The sequence below is a fragment of the Manis pentadactyla genome, chromosome 14, assembly GCF_030020395.1.
Source record: "Manis pentadactyla isolate mManPen7 chromosome 14, mManPen7.hap1, whole genome shotgun sequence".
NCBI lineage: Eukaryota > Metazoa > Chordata > Mammalia > Pholidota > Manidae > Manis > Manis pentadactyla.
Genome location: NC_080032.1, coordinates 81,160,678 through 81,183,675, shown reverse-complemented (window position 1 = coordinate 81,183,675; position 22,998 = coordinate 81,160,678). Strand labels below are relative to the sequence as shown.

At 39.2% G+C, this 22,998-nt stretch overlaps 1 protein-coding gene across 1 annotated transcript in view; it reads left to right on the top strand.

Annotated features, from left to right (window-relative positions):
* The window catches only part of ITPR2 (inositol 1,4,5-trisphosphate receptor type 2), a 445,246-nt gene that overhangs the window by 226,842 nt on the left and 195,406 nt on the right, over positions 1-22,998 (top strand). Inside the window, exons 35-37 of the mRNA XM_036889596.2 lie at positions 4,417-4,607; positions 9,348-9,490; positions 12,989-13,097. Coding sequence (XP_036745491.2) covers positions 4,417-4,607; positions 9,348-9,490; positions 12,989-13,097 — 443 coding nt within the window. The remainder of the gene's footprint in view (positions 1-4,416; positions 4,608-9,347; positions 9,491-12,988; positions 13,098-22,998) is intronic.

Genomic DNA, 22,998 nt, shown 5'->3' with positions numbered 1-22,998 from the left:
TTTGTTTCCATATATTGCTGGATCTCCATTTTGATTTGGTCATTGATCCATTGATTATTTAGGAGCGTGTTGTTAAGCCTCCATGTGTTTGTGAGCCTCTTTGCTTTCTTTGTACAGTTTATTTCTAGTTTTATGCCTTTGTGGTCTGAAAAGTTGGTTGGTAGGATTTCAATCTTTTGGAATTTTCTGAGGCTCTTTTTGTGGCCTAGTATGTGGTCTATTCTGGAGAATGTTCCATGTGCACTTGAGAAGAATGTATATCCCGTTGCTTTTGGATGTAGAGTTCTATAGATGTCTATTAGGTCCATCTGCTCTACTGTGTTGTTCAGTGCTTCTGTGTCCTTAGTTATTTTCTGCCCGGTGGATCTCTCCTTTGGGGTGAGTGGTGTGTTGAAGTCTCCTAGAATGAATGCATTGCAGTCTATATCTCCCTTTAGTTCTGTTAGTATTTGTTTCACATATGCTGGTGCTCCTGTGTTGGGTGCATATATATTTAGAATGGTTATATCCTCTTGTTTGACTGAGCCCTTTATCATTATGTAGTGTCCTTCTTTATCTCTTGTTACTTTCTTTGTTTTGAAGTCTATTTTGTCTGAATTAGTACTGCAACCCCTGCTTTCTTCTCACTGTTGTTTGCTTGAAATATGTTTTTCCATCCCTTGACTTTTAGTCTGTACATGTCTTTGGGTTTGAGGTGAGTTTCTTGTAAGCAGCATATAGATGGGTCTTGCTTTTTTATCCATTCTGTTACTCTGTGTCTTTTGATTGGTGCATTCAACCCATTAACATTTAGGGTGACTATTGAAAGATATGTACTTATTGCCATTGCAGGCTTTAAATTCGTGGTTACCAAAGGTTCAAGGTTAGCCTCTTTAGTATCTTACTGCCTAACTTAGCTCGCTTATTGAGCTGTTATATACACTGTCTGGAGATTCTTTTCTTCTCTCCCTTCTTGTTCCTCCTCCTCGATTCTTCATATGTTGGGTGTTTTGTGCTGTGCTCTTTCTAGGAGTGCTCCCATCTAGAGCAGTCCCTGTAAGATGTTCTGTAGAGGTGGTTTGTGGAAAGCAAATTCCCTCAGCTTTTGTTTGTCTGGGAATTGTTTAATCCCACCGTCATATTTGAATGATAGTCGTGCTGGATACAGTATCCTTGGTTCAAGGCCCTTCTGTTTCATTGTATTAAATATATCATGCCATTCTCTTCTGGCCTGTAGGGTTTCTGTTGAGAAATCTGACGTTAGCCTGATGGGTTTTCCTTTATAGGTGACCTTTTTCTCTCTAGCTGCCTTTAAAACTCTTTCCTTGTCCTTGATCTTTGCCATTTTAATTATTATGTGTCTTGGGGTTGTCCTTCTTGGATCCTTTCTGTTGGGGGTTCTGTGTATTTCCGTGGTCTGTTCGATTACTTCCTCCCCCAGTGTGGGGAAGTTTTCAGCAATTATTTCTTCTAAGATACTTTCCATCTCTTTTCCTCTCTCTTCTTCTTCTGGGACCCCTATAATACGGATATTGTTCCTTTTGGATTGGTCACACAGTTCTCTTAATATTGTTTCATTCCTGGAGATCCTTTTGTCTCTCTCTATGTCAGCTTCTATGCGTTCCTGTTCTCTGATTTCAATTCCATCAATGGCCTCTTGCATTCTATCCATTCTGCTTATAAACCCTTCCAGAGTTTGTTTCATTTCTGCGATCTCCTTTCTGGCATCTGTGATCTCCCTCCGGACTTCATCCCATTTCTCTTGCGTATTTCTCTGCATCTCTGTCAGCATGTTTATGATTCTTATTTTGAATTGTTTTTCAGGAAGACTGGTTAGGTCTGTCTCCTTCTCTGGTGTTGTCTCTGTGATCTTTGTCTGCCTGTAGCTTTGCCTTTTCATGGTGATAGGAATAGTCTGCAGAACTGGGACGAGTGACGGCTGGAAGGACTTCCTTTCTTGTTGGTTTGTGGCCCTCCTCTCCTGGGAGAACAGCGGCCTCTAGTGGCTTGTGCTGCGCAGCTGCGCGCAGACAGGGTTTCTGCTTCCTGCCCGGCTGCTATGGAGTTAATCTCCGCTGTTGCTGTGGGCGTGGCCTGGCTCGGGCAGCTACTCCAAAGTGGTGTAGTCGCGTTGGAGCAGGAGCGGCTGGGAGGCTATTTATCTCCGTAAGGGGCCTCCCTGCTCCCTGCAGCCCAGGGGTTAGGGTGCCCAGAGATCCCGGATTCCCTACCTCTGGATTAAGTGTCCCGCCCTGCCCCTTTAAGACTTCCAAAAAGCACCCTCCAAAACAAAACAACGACCACCAAAAAAAAAAAAAAAAATTTAATTAAAAAAAAAGGTGGTTGCTCGTTTTTCTTTATTCTCCGGTGCCAGCCTCAGGCCTCTGCTCACTGGTCTTGCTGCCCTGTTTCCCTACTATTGGGGTCTCTGTCCCTTGAAGACTTCCAAAAAGCGGTCGCCAAAACAAAACAGCAAAAAAGCAAAAAAAAAAAAATGGTCACGCGCTTTTCTTATGTCCTCTGTCGCCCAGCCTCCGGTGCCCGCTCACTGTACTTGCTGCCCTGTTTCCCTAGTATCCAAGGCCCCCTGGGCACGCACTGTGCCTTCGCTCTGGCCCGGATGGCTGGGGCTGGGTGCTCGGCAGTCCTGGGCTCCGTCTCCCTCCCGCTGTGCCTGCTCTTCTCCCGCCGGGAGCTGGGGGGAGGGGCGCTCGGCTTCCGCGTGGCCGGGGCTTGTATCTTACCCCCTTCGCGAGGCGCTGGGTTCTCTCAGGTGTGGACATGGTCTGGATATTGTCCTGTGTCCTCTGGTCTTTATTCTAGGAAGGGTTGTCTTTGTTATATTTTCATAGATATATGTTGTTTTGGGAGGAGATTTCCGCTGCTCTACTCACGCCGCCATCTTCCGCCCCTCCTCTCCAGTGCTGTTTTAAGGGTCTATTTCTCTACTAGCATTTTTGTATCAAAGGCAGAGCTGACACTGTGTTCTGGGGAAGGGGATGAATAAATGATGGTCAGACTTTCCTTAGGAGAACGTGTGTGTGTGTGTGTGTTTGTGTGCGTGTGTGCACCGCAGAGACAGGCTGGGAATACTAACAACTGTCAAAACAAGGAGAGTTTTCTCAGGGGTCAGGGTCTTCTGTTGGAGCTGTCTCCACCCTCCTCGTACTCCTGCCTGGATGGAGATGTTGGAGTTACTTCATGTTAATTTTGCTTCTCTGTCAAGTTTCAACACCTTCATGTGGCATTCTCTTCAAGCAGGTATTCGACTTTCTGAAGAGAACATTTCTGCATATCCCTACCTTTATCCCCTGATTGAAAACTGCCGCCAGCATCCGCTGTGTGTGTGCTAGTCAGAGGGACGAGGCCTTGACTTCCAGCAATCCAGACGGTATTCTTTAGCGAGCTGCCTGGATACCCCATTTCCACTCTTAGAGTTGGCTGACTGTGCACCCAGGAACACACGCTCTAACTCTAATCTTGAAGAGCAGTTTCTTCCCTTCCTTCTCTGCTGGACTCATGCCATCCTTACTCCGCTTGCAAGAATGCTCGCCATTTCTGTTTTCCTTTTGGCAAGCATTCTCATGTTTCAGTACTGTGACGAAAGTCTGATAAAATACAAAAAAGAAAATATAAATTTAAGTCGATTTTGGGAAGAAGGACATGTACTATGTGCCATCTTCTAAAGCAGTTTTTTTTATACTCTTTAATTTTTTACTATTCACATATATTTTGCCACATGAAATTTTGTGTGTGTGCATGTGTGTGTGCTGATTACATTAATTATATTAATGAATGGCGGGCAGGATTTTATCAAGTGTTTTCTGTCTGTTTTCTTATTTTTCTTGGCATCTGGGAGAGTGCAGATTTGCATGGTTGTTATATGGTGTTTGTCTTCTACATTGATGTTGTATGAAGTACACTTCAAACATTAATCATCAGAAAATCAAATAAGTTCTTGAATGTTTAATGAGCCTGTTTTAGTAATTGGCCTTAAGAATTAAAATACTTAGAGGTTAAAAGCTTTTGCAGTTATATAAAACAACTTAATGGCAGAGTTTAAAGATTTGGTTTTTCTTTCTAGTTTTAGTGAGATATAATTGACATATACCATTGCATTAACTTAAAGTGTACAACCTAATGATTTGGTATGTGTCTGTATTCTGAAATGATCACCACAATACATTTATTTAACATCTGTCACCTCTCGTAGTTCCAGTGTTTTTTTTCCTTGTGATGAGACCTTTTAAGACTTAATTTTCTTAGCAATTTTTAAATATATAATACAGTATCCTTAAGCATAGTCATCATGCTGTACATTACATCCCAGGATATATGTTTTTTTCTTTTGTAAAAAAATGTTCTGTGTTTTTAAGATTATATATAAGCTGCTGTAGTCAAATTAAGAGTAAAATATTTTAAATCCTTCTTTTTCAGCAAAGAATCGGGGAATCGCCATTCCAGTGGATTTAGACAGCCAAGTCAATACTCTTTTCATGAAGAGCCACTCAAACATGGTGCAGAGAGCAGCCATGGGCTGGAGGCTGTCAGCGCGCTCGGGACCACGCTTTAAGGAAGCTCTTGGAGGGCCTGCTTGGGATTATAGAAATATTATTGAAAAGTTACAGGTAAAATGAGAGCATGAAATGACTTCCGATTTTCTAAACTATGAACTTCAGTATATGTAGTCACACAAATAAAGTATGGTTAAAAATAGCAAATTCTAGTTGGGGGCCAGGCTTTACTCAATTCCCTACTAACACTACCCTTTTTATAAGCATAGCTTCCAGGTAAAAGTTATTGTGAGCTACTTTTTAGTTAGTATGTATTATTTAATGTGTTTTGATAGTATGGTAACCAGTCTTAATATCAAGATAATAGCCATAATAGCAATAGTAAGATTTGGTGAAATGATTTACCATAAAAACTCATAACCCTGCTTCAGTTTATCTCATAGTATTCTGTTTGGTGAGCATGGCGTAAGCACCTTTACTCCCCAGGTATTTGCATAATATCCCACTTCTGTATTTGGCCTGGACATTCTGGGACGTGGAGTGAAGAGAGACACTGTGTTAGTCTGCTTGGGCCACCACCAGAAAATAGCACAGATGGGGTGTTTAACCACTAGAAATTTGTGTTCTCACAGTTGTGGAGCTAGAAGCCCAGGAGCAAGATACTGGCAGGTTTGTTTCCTTCTGAGGAGTCTCTGCTTGGCTGGCAGGTGGCGGGCTGGTCACGGTGTCCTCATACAGGTCTTCCTCTGTGCCGTCCAAGTCTGTATTTTTATCTCCTCTTCTCATATTTGCTTACAGCCCATCCATACAAATAAATTTTATCTTAGTTACCTCTTTAAAGGCCTAATCTCCAATTATAGTCACATTCTAAAGGACTGGGGGTTAGAACGTCAACATATGAGTTTTCAGGGAGATACAGTTACCTATAACAGAAATCTTCCTGCCCACATACTTGTAAATGTCATAGAGCAAATTAAGGTATGATCTGAGGAAATTTTTTGACTTGCAGAGTAGACAAGACATGGACCGGAGTAAATATTATGAGAGGCCGCATGCAGATTAATTGGTGCCGTTTTCATAGATGAGTGTTATATGTGATTAAAAAGAGCATGTTAGACTCACTATGAGAAACTTGAAAGAGCTGCAAGTCATCAAAAATGTGGCCAGTACATTTGAGTGAGAATTCATTATAAGTGATTAAGCATTTATTCATTCGCAGGGTAGAATTATCAGGAAGAGACTAAAGAAAAGCAGGTTAGTTAAGAATTACTAAAGATCTCAGCTAGGCCGTGGTATGAATACAATGAAGAAACAGGTGTTGCATACAATAACGAAGACAGGGTCAGCAGACCTGGTGGCTCTTAGATGGAGAGGGCATGAGGAGCATTTAAGAGGCACTGATGGTTGGAGATGAGGTGATAATATTAAGTTTCCTTATTGTAAGAGGGAAGGCAAGAATGCATTAGAAGGATGTTGGCTGTGGTCATCAACAATATGCAGAACTAGGTTACCAGGCTGTATATTTTGGAATATATTGGAAGTTAAATTTCTGTTTAGAGGTGATACTTGGAGAGAAGATAGTGGATGGTGTTGCTGTATGAGGGAATATGGTGTTAGGAAAAGAAAAGAACATCTTGGGAGAGGCCACGAGTGGCAGAGTGGCCAAGTAAGAGAGAAAAGGGCAGGGGCAGACAGGAGGTTCATGAGAGCCAAAGGTGTAAGACACTTAGGATAGACAGATAACAGTGCCACCTTGCGTGGAAGGGTATGCGGTAAACGTCTTGTAGCACAAGCATTGACATTCATTAAATGAGTATGTATTTGGTGAAAACTCTGTACCAGTCATAGTGTGTGAGAAATAGAGTCAAGGAGCTATGCCCTCATTGAGCACATGTTCTAACCCATTCAGTACAGGATAAATGTTATATAAGTAAAACTTCTATGAATTAAAGCAGGGTAACAACATAGTGAAGAATTACTGTGAGGATGGTCCTCTGGTTAGGGACCTCCTCTCTGCTGAGGTGGTGTTTGAGTTGAGACCTGAATAGTGGAGAGGAATACTCCATTCAAAGATCTGAGGACAGGCACTATTATGGGGAGGGAATAGTGAATGCAGAGATGCTTAGGTAGGAACAGAATGAGGTGGGTAGGTTCCAGGAACCGAGAGGAGCCCACTGGGGCTGGAGGTTAGTGAGCAGAGGAGGGGAGTATTAGGACTTGGTTTAACTTTTAAGAGATGACTGTGGTTTTTGAGTGGTGAATGAATCATAGGGTCCAGACATGGAAGCAATGAGTCGGCTGTATTACTTTAGGCAAAAGGTGATGGTGGCTTGCCTTAAGGGGAAGGCAATAGCAATGAAGAAAAGCGGATGAACTGTGCATATATTTGGTTGCAGGGCCAACAGGACTTGTAGATGGATGGATGAGTTGTGGGGTGATGGGAAGAGCCTGGGTTTGATATGACCGGATCATTTGTTAAAACAAGGAAGAATGGGAGAGTTGAAATCAGGAGTTCAATGTGGGGGATTTTAAGTTTGAGATGCCTATTTAGATACATTTCTGGGTATGTCAAATAGGCAGTTGGATATATGAATCTAGAGTGCGTTGGAAAGGTATCCATGCAGGAAATGTAAATATGAGAAGTTTCAGCATATATATGGTATTAAAACCATGAACTTGGATGAGATCCCTCACAAGAAAGTGTGGATGTAGAAGAGAAAGGACCAGGAGCTACCAGGAATTGGCAAAGGAGTGGTCAGGATGTGGGTGGAAAATGAAGGAAGTGTGGTGTCCCAGAAGCCAAGAGAGAAAGTGCCCGACAGAGTGGGAACAGGTGCGTGAAATGCTTAGCAGAGGTAGGATAGGGTGTGGACGGGAAATTAACTACTGGATTTGGCAATGGGGATGATTGTAGCTAACTGGTACTCAGTACTAATGATCATTAACATTTGTTTAGGAATAATAAGCTGCCAGTATGTGTTAGAAGCTGCTCTGTGTACTTACCTTTAATCCTCACAGCAAGCCCATGTGATTGCTGGTATTAGCCTGAATTTTCACACAGGCAAATAATGAGAGAGAGGACAGTTGGCCCATGATCAAAATATGAGATGAAAACAGAATCCACATCATAGGGGTCTGAGCACAATTTGTTTAGTAATGAATTAAAGAGAGATAATCTGAAAAATAGGTACATTTTAGTGGCATTTTATTGAATATGGTCATAGTTTTACAATATGTACAATAAGATTTGTGCATCTTATTGTATGTAACCCAATTAAAAAAAAGAAAGAAATGAGCCTATCAAACCATAAAAGACATGAAAGAAAGAAAAAAGTGGTAAAGTACATTAAAAGAAACAATAAATAAGTTAGTTAGTTTTATATTTCAGAAGCATGTTCTCTTCCCACCTTCATAGAATACTGGTTCCCCACTTATGTTATTTCCTTCCTGGCATTCTTTTTGAATTGTCATCAGAAATTTGTCAGAAAAGTTATTTAGAGTAGTTGAAGTAGAAATGATCACTTTTGCTAGAAAGGGAAGGAAGAGTTAAACACAAGTCTAGCCATAAGACATGAAGAGAGACGGTGCCTCAGTCCGTGTTGCTATAGCTGAGAGTAGCAATAAGCAACCAGTAGTCAGTTTTCTGCCTAACAAAATATGCCGCAGGTATGGACGAATAAAGCATTGCTTTATGTGTGATGATTTTGTGTGTGTGTTCAAACATAGTTATTTTAAAAAACAAAAATGGGGCACTTTAATCATTAAAGAATGTTCAATAAATTGTCATTGCCATAGTCCATTTTAGAAACACGTCAGTTAGGATGCTTTCAGCTATAACTAACCCAACACTCAACTACGAGCGGCAAACATAAGAAATGCATTATTTCGCATAGCAAGGAGGCCGGAGTTCTGGCTCTTCCTGGGTTGGTTAATTCAGCAGCTCAGCAGGTCAGGGCCCCAACATCATTGGTCTGTTGTGTTAACCTTCTGCTTAAGTTTGGTCTCCGGAGATCATATGTGGGTTGCCTCCCATTTTGGACTCACACTCTCAAGCTCTCTTGAGAGGCATAGGCAGTTTTAAGGGTCCATCCCTTCCTCCCCCAAAACACCTCCTGACCTGCTCAGCAGATTTCTCCTGATGTGCTATTGGCCAGGACTGTGTCACATCATCATGCCTAGACCAATCACTGGCAGGGGAAATGGGGTGACCCTGGCCTGCTTAGAGCCTAAGCTGGGGAGGCTCACCTTCCGGAGAATGTTGCTACCTGACTGAGAAACTACATGGTGATTCTATTAGCAAGGAACATGGTGAGGGAAGGCTGTTGGGTAGGCCAATAGTTTCTTATCAGAAAATGTAATTTGAAATACTGTTAAATGCCCTTGAACGCCTGTGTGGTACTAATACTACTTAAATAATGGATCAGGGAATTTTCACATCGGAAGGAATGGTTAGTCCCACATGGCCAGTGATGTATACGAAATCTCTTTTTAGCTGTTCCTGGAGCATACCTCAATTTATTGCAAGTTGATGAATACCTTTCATGTCTCTGTTACAATCCTAGACACTGTGGGTCCTGTAACAGTGGTTTTATTGAGTTTCATCTTCTATGTGTATCTGTAGAAAGCATCTAGCCACCACCCTTCTCTTACAAATGAAAGGAGACCCAGGTAGTATATTTACACAGAAAACCAGATTCTAGTTAAAGCACAGACCTTGGGCACCATGAGAAGGTGGGGTGCATCTTCTCTGAAATCCCTACATCTCGTTCCTAGTTGGCATTCTTAGGTTTGTTTGTCTTCAGAGGCTGGATTTTGATGTGGGTCATCACCTGGGGTTTTATGCTTATTCCTCAGGATGTCGTGGCCTCCTTGGAGCAACAGTTCAGCCCCATGATGCAGGCTGAGTTCTCAGTGCTGGTCGACGTGTTGTACAGTCCAGAGCTACTGTTCCCCGAGGGGAGCGATGCAAGAATAAGATGTGGCGCTTTCATGTCCAAGTAAGTGGCTGTAGTCTGAGATTCTTGCAACTATTGCCAAACATATGGCTTCAAACGCATTTCTGCCCTTTACTCTACTGGTACATAATACGGGCCAGAGAGTATGGGAAAGGTCTAAAATCTATGTACTTCCAATATAATTAATTAGATTCAACTGAAATTTAATTTTGGTGAAGGTCAAGGCATCAGATTTTACTACAGTTTACTGAAAATGGTGTGTTTTATCACTGGGCACAAAATATCATATAAAATCACAAAATATTTTGGTTCTGATTCATCTCTATAACTGCATGGTGGGACTTTAAAAAAAATTCCTGTTCAAAGTCACTAGATTTTCGTTACCAGAGAGGAAGGGAAGAGAACTAGCCTTTATGAGCTCTTATTGTGTGCTATCGTCCCCTGTGTGTTTACCTATTTTCTCTAATGTGTGCAAAGGTCTGAGGGATTGGCAGGCCAGTCTCAGGCAGGCTTCAAGTCAAGAGCCCTTAGGTCTCATTTGCTGCCTTCTTGATTCTCAGCTGCGGCTCTTTCATTTACTTATTTCTCTCAGTGGTTTTGTGGTGGTGTCCTATCTGTTGTAGTGGGTATGTTTATCCTAGACTGTTTTCACTTTAGCGGTGTATGAACAATTCTCAAGGAAGATCTGCAAGTAAAGCAGAGTTATGAAGAAAAGTGTAACCAGCTCCAGACAGAATATGATGAGGGCACTTCATTGAGTGATTTGCAAGTAATCACATAGAGACTCCATCCGGGCAGTCGAACGTACTTGCTGGTCTTGGGGAGAGTACCTGGATGGAGAGTCGGACATGGCTGCTGGCTCCCTGGACCATTACTCATCACAGCTAATTCCTGTGGGGTTGAGGCTTACTGGAGAGGCCTCCAAACCTCTTCTATGGATTGTGACTGAGGAATAGGGAACACAAGAAGTGTGTTCCTTTCATTTACTAAGTAAAGCTGGGATTTGGAGAGAGAAAACAAGATATGGGATGAGAAGTGACTACAGGGGTCATGTTAAATAGGTGGGGTTCTTTAAAAAATCGGTAATAAACCTGCAAATTTTAACTCAGGAAATTAATAATGACACTATAGATATATCCCAGATATTTGATAGTCTAGAACAGGGATTGTTGACAAGCTTTGGCCCACAGGCCAAATTGGTCCTCTTGCTCAGTTTTGCAAATAAAGTTTTATTGAAACACAGCCACACACGTTCACTTACATATTGTCCCTGGCTACTCCCATAACTATTATAGCAGAGCTGACAAGCTGCCCCAGAGACTGCATGGCACACAAAGCTTCAAAATATTTACTATTTGGGTTTGTAGAAAAATAATTTGCTGATCCAGTGTCAAGAATTAGGCTGTCAATACAGTGGCTACTAGATTACACACAATTATTAAAATAAAAATAAAAATAAAAAGTTTCAGTTCCTTCATTTGCCAAATTTTAAAGTACTTAATAGCCATATGTGGCTAGTGGCTAACAAATTTGACAGCACAGATGCAGAGTATTTCAGTTGCTGCAGAAAAATTTCTATTGGTTGGCACTGGTCTAGAACTTAAAAGATACAGGTCTCTGAGAAGGTGATACCAAGTAACTCAGAATGTCTGGAAAATGTTGACTGTGCGGAGGGTGAGGCAAGTCTGTTGCAACATCAGGAAAACAAAGGAGAGAAGCAGGGTAATAGGACAGCGGGAGCTCAGACGGAGGAAAGGATGTGACACCTACTTTAGTGGTTAGAGAAGAGATTTTTTTTGGTCCTATTTTGATCATATTATGGCCAGAGGCACAGGAATGTCTATTTTTATGCTCTGGTGCTTCTCCTTCTTCTCAAACCCTGTGAAGAACCAAGGGTTTTATTTGCAAGGATATCTAATAAAATTAGAATCCAACTTGATTAAAAGCTAATAGGCCTTGTGTTACTATGCATGACTCTCTGGTAAAGCTTAGTTGGAGAACATAGTTTTTGTCCAAGGGCTCAGTGGGTCTTCTGACTTCTTGAAATGAATTTATTTCTTGGAACTTATTGTTTCATATGAGTCTGCTGGTGAACGTGAGAGACAGACCCTAGGAAAGAACCTGAATTCACATATCCACTTAGTCACGCAGTGAGAGAGAGAAGAGACCTTAACCATTAAGGCATGTGGTTATGATCCATTCAAGTCAGCATTTACTCCTCCTTTGTGAAGGACAATCTCAGTAGTTTTCAAATTCTGGGGTGTTACATATTTATGGATTTAAAACAAGGAAGGAGAGCCAACCATTAATTTAAAAAATGAATTGGGAAGTATATAAAATATCAGGTAGTCCACCTCAAATACTATCTCATACAATACATCTCACGTAGTAAAGGTAACTTTTGTGTTAGTTTTACAAGCACGCACATATATATATTTATATGGTGGGTTGTTGCATGAAATTTACTTTTTACTCAGATCACAGAAAAAATATTTGACCAATCTATCTCAACCAAACATTATGCGATAGATCAATACCTTATAAAAACTACTAGCAAATGATATTCATCCTTATGTTTAAGAGTTTCAAATGGTTAGTGAATGAAATGTTTATTTAAAGAGCAAAGAAGATTAAAATAGCCTAAGAGAAAAAAACCAAAAGAAATTTGCAGTGCTCACCAAAACTATGTTCATATATTCAGAGACTATCACATGAGGGACCAAATAGAAGAGAAGCAGGTTTTTTCCTTGAAAGGTGAACTTTAGAATAATTATTTGTGTGCTGGACCTGACCCCATAATATCTTGCCCAGATGGGACATAGCTAAAAGTAAATCACTGTTCCTTCCCTGTGCGCATGACATAGATAGAATCTAAAAGTATCACTGTCCATCTACCAACCTAATCAATATACCTCAGGCATCTGTGATTGGCCCTTCTCCTCTGTTCCACCTTGCACATGTCATTATTTACCAAATCTTGGCTATTTTGTTTCTCTCCTGCTTCTTGCATCCTTATACCATCACGGGCCCTGTTCATCTCTTGCCTTGTTTTCACTCTTGCACACACAGGCCAGGTCATTCAGGTCCTTGACAACGTTCCCTTTTTTCTGTAGAGTAAATTTCAGACTCATTAGCACAACATTCCCAGCTCCTCCTTTTCCGATCGCATCTCTCACGCTCTCCTCTTGCTGGGTGTGAGTATCAGCCAGCAGCTGGAGTACTTAGCACTTCCTGGACATGGTGGTCAGCGTGCTGCCCCTCCCTTTGTTCATACTGTTCCCTTTGCAAGGATGCCTTCTCTCCCATCTCTCCCCAAGTAAATTTAGAAGCACTGAGATACACTGCCTGCAAAACAAAGGATGTTTTATAAGACAGAGTTCATAAGCGGTGGTGTAATTTTAAAACTTTGGAAAACAGGTATCTTGTTTACTTTATCCTCTCAAATAATAGTGTGATTTGCTTTTCCTCTAGTCTGTGTTGTTAGTAGATAGCTTGAAGAGAAATCACTGCCCTGTTTAAGGTTCCATGTTTTGCTTTAAGGTTGATAAATCATACAAAGAAACTAATGGAGAAAGAAGAAAAGCTGTGCATTAAAATTCTTCAGACTTTACGAGAAATGCTAGAGAAGAAAGACAGCTTTGTGGAAGAGGTATTTAAAAAATTTTTTTATTATTTCAAAATAAAATAGAATGTCTAGAATATTGTAATTGATGAATTACAGTAGAATGTTATATGATTACTTGTACATGTTAATGAGTACTACGTGTGCTTCAATGAACTAGATAATTTGTTAATGGTATTCAATTTTTGTGTCTGTTTTGAATTGAAATATAAGATTAGAATCACCCCAGTTTTTGGCTTGTTTTATTATATTTTATCATGAACAGTATATTTTTCTCATAGAGTTTCAATGGATCAAAAGACCTTTTTAACAATGAGCAACTGAGATTCCTGATTAAGATTTTGTCTAAGTTTCTGCTGCATTTTGAAATGGTCTGTGCATCTTGGCATATGCTGATTTTTTTTTTATTGCAGATATACATTTCATTTTCTATAATGTTGATCAAGTATTATAAAATGCTGTTGTTTATACATGGAATAGTAAGTTTCTATTTTTAACTGTAGTAATGTTAGTATTGCACAGATGATTTCCAGGGACTATCAACTTATAGATAATAATTGTCAGTCTGTTATTAAAAATGACAGCTCAGGTATTCATTAAGAGATAGCTGGCAGCATGTTCAGTGCTCAAGGCGATAGACTTAAATATAAAGTATAAGTCTAGCACAGTTTTTTTTTTAATCTGGTTACCTACACTTTTATCTTAGATATCAAACAAAATTTGTACCATGTTCTTTAATAACTTTTTGTTCTGTTTCTGTAAATACTAATCATCTGATACATTTAAAATTGGAGGCATTTTATTTATTAATTTACATATATACTATCTAATACCAAAATGACTGCAGTGACGGCTGTTTTTAAAAAAATGTCACGTAGGAGAGAAATGCAATGGGATCTTGGATATTAATAGAAAGGGTGTAACTTCAAAATACTCATTGGAATCAGATGTTTGCTTTAGTAGTCAATAGGACTGCTTCTTCTCCTTACTTCCCTTCATCATTTAAGCTATATTTAGGAAACAAATTATTGAAATAGAGGTGACAAGTGCAATGTGTTTCTGTGTGTCACAAGATGTTTCTGTGACAAGGACTCAAAAAAATGCTCCTAAGTTTGAGTATGTGGAATGCTTTTAAGAAATGGTAATTGGGTTCTTTGGGGCTTTCTGGTGTATTTCTCTGTTTCCTTGAAATATTGTTGTAGATGACTTGATTTTGACTGAAATACTAGACCCTACAGTAGAAAAATGGGGTCCGTATACATTTTTGACAGAAGAGTGAGGGTTACGATAACAGTAACTTGTGCTTAACAGGAGATCCACGAGAAGCCTTCCAGTTTTACGTAACAGAGTAATATTGAGTTACTCTAAAGGAAAACAGGGAAGACATCAAGTACGATTTTCCTTTGACTAGTCCAGAGTATTTAGTGAATCTCTCAAACCACCCTACAATAAATCATATTGGCATCCATTTCTCTTTGCCATTCCCACTGCTGTCACTAGTTCCGGCTTTCATTACCTCTTGTCTAGAAAATTCCAGCAGGTGCTGTTCCCTGAGACTCCTTCAGGGGAGGCGGGCCTGCTGTTTGCATAATGCCAAGGGGCAGCATCCATATGCGATACCATGTGAATGGCACCACCAGGACTTGGCCCTCAGGGAAATGTAACCGTGAGAAAGTCCAGTTGGGGTTATTCCCTCCATCTCACGCATGTGTGGTGAGTCACTATCAGATGCTTGTGTGCCTGGGCACTGGGGATAATGAGGTGAATGGCATGAATGGGCGGCTTGATGGGGGCCATGCAGTGCAGCTGTACAGTTCCCACACAGGTAGACCCCTGTGACTGCTGGCAGAGCTCAGAGGAGCCTTTCCGTAACTGCCAGGGCTCTGCGCTGCCCTGACGTTCCAGGCCCTCCTTATGCCCCCCTGTGCTTCTGCCCCCAGCTTTCCTCCTCCATCCGTCTCCGGAAATCTGTGTTACTCAGTGTGCCAGAAACGTCCCTCAGGCTTCCCCCACACTGAACCTTGCTGCGTCTGGAGTCATGGTCCCCTGAAATCCAAACGCACTCAGGCCCCCGGTGGCATCCTGTGGGGGTGCTAGTATAGTGCTTGCCAGCTGTTCCAGCCAGTGGTGCCTTTCTCAACAGAATTACCAAAGTAACCTTGTGCCTCCTTTCTATGACACTTTGGGCTGTTTCTGCATTGTTAGTCAAAGCTTCTTATTATATAAATGGTGCCACTGAGGCCCAGAGAGGTTATCCTAGGTCACCCAGCAAGCGCCAGACCAGAGCTTCCACTGGCTCAGTCATCCATGCTGGTGGAGGGGAGCTAAGTGACTCACCAGTCTGGTTGAAATGTCACTGGGTAACAGACTCAGAAACTGATCAAAGCTCTTATTTTACAGCCTTGTGTGCTTGTATGCTTTCAGAAGAGAACCGCTGATTATAAATAATGGGGTGGTAGGGGGCCGTGCTCTCATGATTGTCAGTTTTCTATTTACTGAAAGCTCAGTGGTTTATAATCACATAAATTCATTACCTTACAGTTTTGGAGGCAAAAGCTTAAAATCAAGGTGTTGGCAGGAATGTGTTCCTTCTGGAGATTTGAGAGGAAAACTTGTTTCTTTGCCTGTTCTGACTTCTACAGGACTCCTGCATTCCGTGGTTCTTGACTTTGCCCCATGTTCAATGCCAGCAGTACAGCATCTTCCAACCTCTCCCTCCCCATCATCACCTTCCCTTCTCTCACTCTGACCTTCACCCTTCTCTCTTATAAGGGTATCTGTGATTACATTGGGTCCACCTGGATAATTCTGTATACTCTCCATATGTAATTACATATATAATTCCATATATCTCAAGAGCCTTAATTTAATCATATCTGCAAAGTCCTTTTGTCACGTCAAGTAATGTAGCCACTGGTTCTGGTGGTCAGGGTATAGACAGATGTGAGAAGAGTCAGCCAGTGTACCCAGTAATCTTTTTAGTGGTAGTGAGAAATGGCATAGAATGTATACATGATGCACCGCTTATCTGTGGCTGATTAGAATTACTGTATAGGCAAGTTTAAATGTGAATGAATATACCAAAGATTGCTTTGAATTTATAGCACTTTGCTGCTTTCCAAGTATTTTGAAATATTTTGCTACGTTTCAACAATTCAAGGAAGTATATAGAGCAGGCAGTGTCATCTCCACATTTCTAAGAAGAGAGACTCAGAGAGATGAATTGCCATAAGTCACATAGATTACCTAATGTCTGGTTATCTAATATCTAATTAACTGGATTTCTACTATCGGTGTATTGAAGCATTCCCAAGAGATTTCTCAGAATTAAAACAGGAAACTCATGCCAGGGTTTTTAGCACTAACTGTCCTAATACAGGTTTCCCCACTACTTGTGGGGGAGCATTCCTATGAAACTTTACATAAGCTGAAATGGCATAAAGCAAAAACAATCACCATTTTTAGTTTTTTCTTTCCCTCTTGAAAAAACCTCTTATTGATTGTAATGTCCAGTAAACTTGTTCTGTGCTTACGAACTCAGTAAATTATATGTAGTGTGCACATTAATGAATGGTATAGAAAACACACATATGCAAATGTCAGTCTATAGCATATGTCATGTATTTATTTACTAGCCTAACACATAAAGTTGAATTGGGTTAATTCAAATAAGACTACCACTTAAATCCTTTTTTACTTAATCCTCAGTCTCAGGGCAGCAGTCGTAATTTAAAGCACAAAAATCAATATTCCCATTATTTTCTCTTTGTGAGTGGGGAACTTAATGTTGCAGAGGAAACAGCCAGTGATCAATAGATTACCTTATTTTTTTTAATTGAGCATATAGTTGACATACAACATTGCATTAGTTTCAGGTATACAGAAGAATGATTTGACAATTACATGCATTATGAAATGCTCACCATATTAAATGTAGTTGCCATCTGTCACCATACAGTTATTATAATGTTATTGACTATATTCCCTGTTGTACTTTTCATGCCCATGACTTATTTGTTTTATAATTGGAAGTTTCTACCTCTTTATCCTCTTCACCTATTTCATCTATACCCCCAAACCCTCCCCATCAGGCAACTGCCAGTTTGTTCTTTGTACTGATGAGTCTATTTCAGTTTTTTGTTTGTTTTTTAGATTCTACATACAAGTGAAATCATGTGGTATTTGTTATTCTCTATTTCATTTAGCATAATCCTCTCTAGGTCCATCCATGTTGTCACAGATGGCAAGATTTCATTCTTTCTTAATGGCTGAGTAATATTCCACTGTGTATATATACCACATCTTCTTTATCTATTCATCTATTGATAAACAGGTTGCTTCCATATCTTGGCTATTGTAAATAACTCTGTAATAAAAATAGGGATGTATATATGTTTTAAAATTAGTTATTGTTTTCTTAGGGCAAATACCCAGAAGTGGTAGGTCATCAGATATTTCTATTTTTAATTTTTGAGGAATCTCCTGTTTTCTGTAGTGGCTGCACCAGTTTACATTCCCACCCCAGTGTAGGAGGTTCTATTTCCTCCACATCCTCACCAACATTTGTCATTTCTTGGCTTTTGGTGTAGCCATTCTGACTGGTATGAGGTGCTATCTCATTGTGGTTTTGATTTGCATTTCTCACATGGTTACTGATGTTGAGAATCATTTCATGTGTTTGTTGGTCATCTGTATGTTTTTTGGAAAAAAAGTCTATTCAGGTTCTCTGCCCATGTTTAGGTCAGAATATTTGTTTATTTTGGTGTTGAGTTGTATGAGTTCCTTATATGTTTCAGATATTAGCCCCTTAATGGATATATTGTTTGCAAATACATTCTCCTATTCAGTCAGTAGGTTGCTTTTTTGTTTTGTTGATGGTTTTCTTTGTATCACTAACTTATATGGGAATTTTTTGAGCAGGCCCAGACCCCAAAAGTAACCTCTCTTAGGCCTTTCTGATACCTTAGGACACATCTTGCTAATGGATACGCAAAATAAATCGAGATGAGGTACAGACAACTCAGCCAGTTCAAAGCACTGCTGTCTTGCTGCTGAGATGCTGGGTGAAGTTCCCAGGGAAGTCGCTTGGTGGCGCCACTCTCTGCTCCAGGTGCACTGCCTTTTTAATGACTTGCTGCAGAACAAACGCTGAACACTATTTTCTCCCTTTTTTTGTAAAAGCGAAAATCCTGTTTGGATTTCTTTTGGTTATGAAAACAGGTACTAATATAGGTCTTTCATAAAAGCAAAGTGGTGTGATGCAAACTTTTGAAAAGGAGAGGATTCTTGTATTAAATTTGAGACTCCCCCTATTTAAATTTAGAATGTTAACCTTGAAAGACATTCCCCCCCTCCTTTTTTTTTCCCCTTTGGTCATCGATACCAGAAGGTTTTGTGTGTGTGTGTTTGAAAGAGAGAGTGAGAAAGAGCATGCGTGTAGTTGAAGTATGAATTTGTTTTATGGCTGAACCAGAAGCCCTTTCAAGCAATTTCCAACTTGGCCTTCTCTGTGTGCTCTGTTAAGGAAAATCATGTAACTACAGTTTATCGGGTTTTTAGGCAGCTACTTTAAAGACATTTACAATTTATAATACACTTGATTGCAATTCTTTAAATGAATTTTACTTAGTATTCTGTCTTGTTTCCTGTTGCCTAGTTTGTGCCAAAAGCCTGAGAGATAAGAGGTGGTTGGGCAATATCTTGAAGAATCTCAGTAGAATAATACAAATAGTGAAACATCTAATTTTGTTATGTGTGTGTCGGTGAAATCATCAAGAGATCACATATGTACTATATGTCATAGTCTAAGTTATAATACTTATTTTTATTGAAGGACAAAACCTGAAAATTGTATATAAAATGTCCTGAAGGGGAAAAATTACTTGAGTTTTGTAAAAATTCCATTAAGTATTATTTGTTTAGGTGATCCTGATAAAAGAGCAAAATATCACAAAGTAAACTAAGGACCATGAAAGCTTAGTATCCCTTTGGTATTAGTCAAATTTGAAAGGCTTTTTAAGGTAACAATAGCAGTCATATTTATTTGAGCTTTAAAGAAATATATATGTTGGAAAATTTGGGCAGGGAAAGAGAAGAAAAGGAATACTTTAGAATGGCTGTGGGGCAGTATGATTTCTAATGTGTTCGATCACTAGAACCATTTTGTTCACTCTTATTTGTATGTCATCTCTGCTGCGAGAAAAGAAGTACCTGAGAGGATATGTGTGCTGTTGAGCAGAGTAGCATAATTATAGCACTACACCTCTGTTTTGTGTATTGAAAGATATTTTACCATCCAAAAGACAAACAACAAATGTTGGTGAGGATGTAGAGAAAGGGGAACCCTCCTACACTGCTGGTGGAAATGTAAATTAGTTCAACTATTATGGAAAGCAGTATGGAGGTTCCTCAAAAAACTCAAAATAGAAATACCATTTGACCCAGGAATTCCACTCCTAGGAATTTACCCTAAGAATGCAGGAGCCCAGTTTCAAAAAGACGTATGCACCCCTATGTTTATCGCAGCACTATTTACAATAGCCAAGAAATGGAAGCAACCTAAGTGTCCATCAGTAGATGAATGGATAAAGAAGATGTGGTACATACACACAATGGAATATTATTCAGCCATAAGAAGAAAACAAATCCCACCATTTGCAACAACATGGATGGAGCTAGAGGGTATTATGCTCAGTGAAATAAGCAAGGCGGAGAAAGACAAGTACCAAATGATTTCACTCATAGGTGGAGTATAAGAACAAAGCAAAAACTGAAGGAACATAACAGCAGGAGACTCACAGAACCCAAGAATGGATTAACAGTTACCAAAGGAAAAGGGACTGGGGAGGATGGGTGGGAAGGGACTGATAAGGGGGAAAAAGGGGCATTACAATTAGCACACATAATGTAGGTGGGCAGCACGGGGAAGGCAGTATAGCACAGAGAAGACTAGTAGTGATTCTGTAGCATCTTACTATGCTGATGGGCAGTGACTGTAATGGGGCATGTGGTGGGAATTTGATAATGGGGAGAATCTAGTAACCACGGTGTTGCTCATGTAATTGTAAATTAATGATACCAAAAGATAAATAAATAAATAAATAAATAAACAAATAAACAAATAATAAAGATATTTTAGGTCTAGACCTGAGTAAGGGTTTACATGAGGTAATAATAGAGATAGAGAGAGCTCTGTGGGTTATTGGGTAGAGATGGACTGACTGTAGGGGGCAGGACATAAGGACTGTGGTCAGAAGATTGGTTTGATTTTAAGAATTTTTTTTTTTTTTGGTCAATTTTCTTCATCTTCCACTCTTTCGTATACATGTCCATTAAGATTTATGGGGCTTATGAAGTATTTCTCTCATAAAAAAGGGGGAAACAGATAAATCACAAGTAAAGATGTCTATAAACTGTGACCCTAAATTTAGAAAATTTGTGGCTTCTGTACTTTACATTTGGAAAAGATAATGGGTACTGAAAATATTCAGACAGTTTGTGGAACTGGTAATTTCAAGTCACTTTACTTATGTTGTAGTCAAAGAAGTTGACCTATTTAGACTACTGATCATAATTTCCCCCATGAATATATTCCTATCTACTCATAAGTTACACTGACATACATACAATCTATAGGACAACAAAGATGTTCAGACAAGTTTAGTATTTTTTAAATGTTCAGGTTTAAAATGCCATATGTCCTTGGAATATTATTATTATTAAATATATTAAATATATTATTATTAAAGAGAGATCTAGGAACTGCCTCAACAATAGCTATGGTTTTAATCACTGGTTTTTATAAAGTACTAAAAGTACTAATAGTTTTAAAGACTGGTTTTATAATGTACTAGAAGCTAGCATTTATGGGGAGCTTACTGTAGATGAGATACTGTTCCTGACCCTTTCTGTGTATTACATTATGTAATCTTCATGCCTGTGTATAGGTAGTAGTATTATCTCCCTTTTGTTCACGAGGAAACTGAGGTATAGAATTTAAGCACATACCCAGTTGGTGTTCCAGCCCAAACACTTGGCTCCTGAGCTCACATGCTTAACCATCATGTTAGATCCGAACGGGTTATAAGACTTTTAATTACAACTCTTCCGTTTTATCAGATATCAACTAAATAAAATGAAAATCTCTTTAATTTCGTTGTTGATAGAATTTGCATACGCGTGTGTGCCGAACAGCATAAACCATGACTTCAGCGAGCTGCTAAGGAAAGGCTGAGATTTTAGACCAAGTTAATCAGGAACAATGTGGCTGCAGAAGCTGTGGGATTTTTAAGACTTATTTTTGCAGACCTGCAGATGAATATCAGAGCTTCCTGTGATCATGGTCTGAGTTGTTAGGAGCCTTTAGTTAGTTGTTAGTAGATATGAAAGTTCTAAACAGTACTTCATAAGATGACCGTCATAGACTGCCCCTTGTGGGAATGTGGCATTCCACAAACAGCATAGCATCCAAGTGAGAGCTGTGATCTTTACAAATACCCAGGTGGATAGGAGGTATTTACACATTGAACAACAATGGCAGACAGTGGCATCTTGATTTGAAAGTTGGTATCTGGAGTGATATGAAATAAAAGTCTTTAAGAAATGAGGCCTTGAGTTATTTTTAAGAGATCTTCCACCTTTTTTTTTAATTCTAAAATTTACTGTCAGCTGAATTAATAAGAATCTATTCTTTTTCTCAGCAGGAAAAAAAAAAAAGTCATTGTAACTGATCTTTTATTTCTGATTTGAGGAGCAGCAAAAGGAATAAGTCAGAATCATACCGAGGAACTTCTTCCTCAAACAGGCAGACCTCTCAGTCCCTGCAGTAATCATATTGTTGCAAATTTGTAAACTGTATCAAGCTTCTCTTATTGTAAGAGTCTGTGCAGAATCATTCACCTTTCTAACAGTCAAATAAACAAGCGAATAAGTAAATTTAAGAATTGCTACACAGAGCTTACAGTAGCTTAAGAATTTGATAATAACTGTTTTGCTAAGGGAGAATAAGTTTCAGTTTAGCATCACCTGTGTTTTGTAGAATTTCTTTTTAAATACATTTTAGAGGTGAGTGCAGGTTTTTTTTGCAATGTTCTAATGTTTTTAACTAAGTACAATAAATGATGTTGCAAACGTATCACTTTAATCATTCTTATGTTGTGAGTGTGTGTGTGTGTGTGTGTGTGTGTGTGTGTTGTTTTAAATAAGTAACTAAATGGTTGGAAAAAGGAAAATAATGTTAATGGCTCCTTCCATAAGAGATCTGTTTTAGAAACATAATTAGTATGTTCTTCCACTTTCAAATTTTTATTTTAAATTTTCATCCAGGAAAAGAAGACTTTTGATCATTCAGGAGGCATAAAAACAAGAACTGCTTTCCGAAATTTACTTTTTTTTTCAATTGCTGGGCTGGCTAGGATACTTGTTAGGCTGTTAAAGTGCTAAGTTTACTAGCTTTATTATAGTCATTGTAACATCATTATTATTGAAAAAATTGTAAAGTTCTTAATTATATCTTGCTTGTACTTTACCATTTTAAAATCTGATATAATAACATCATTGTCCCAATGGTTTTTAAGATATGCTATGATTCTGTAGAGATCGATAACTAAAAAAAAGGTCCTGTTGAAGACATTTCCAACAACTCAAAAATTAGCCAACCATTCATTGCCTCTGGTGAGTAGAAGACATTTGGTAGTTAACTGTTGTAGGTGAGACATGTGATTAAGAATAAGCTTGGATAACATAAAAAAGAAAAAAGAATAGGGAGAAAAGAAAAAAACACCAAAACACTAAAATTAATATATTATTACATCATCACATTAATTATGTCCACCTAACTCTAACCTAAACCCCCTTTCAGGAAGCATTTGATGATTAGTTTCTTTCAACTCCATATTAGTCTGAGTTGTAAGCCTTTCAGCACTTTCCA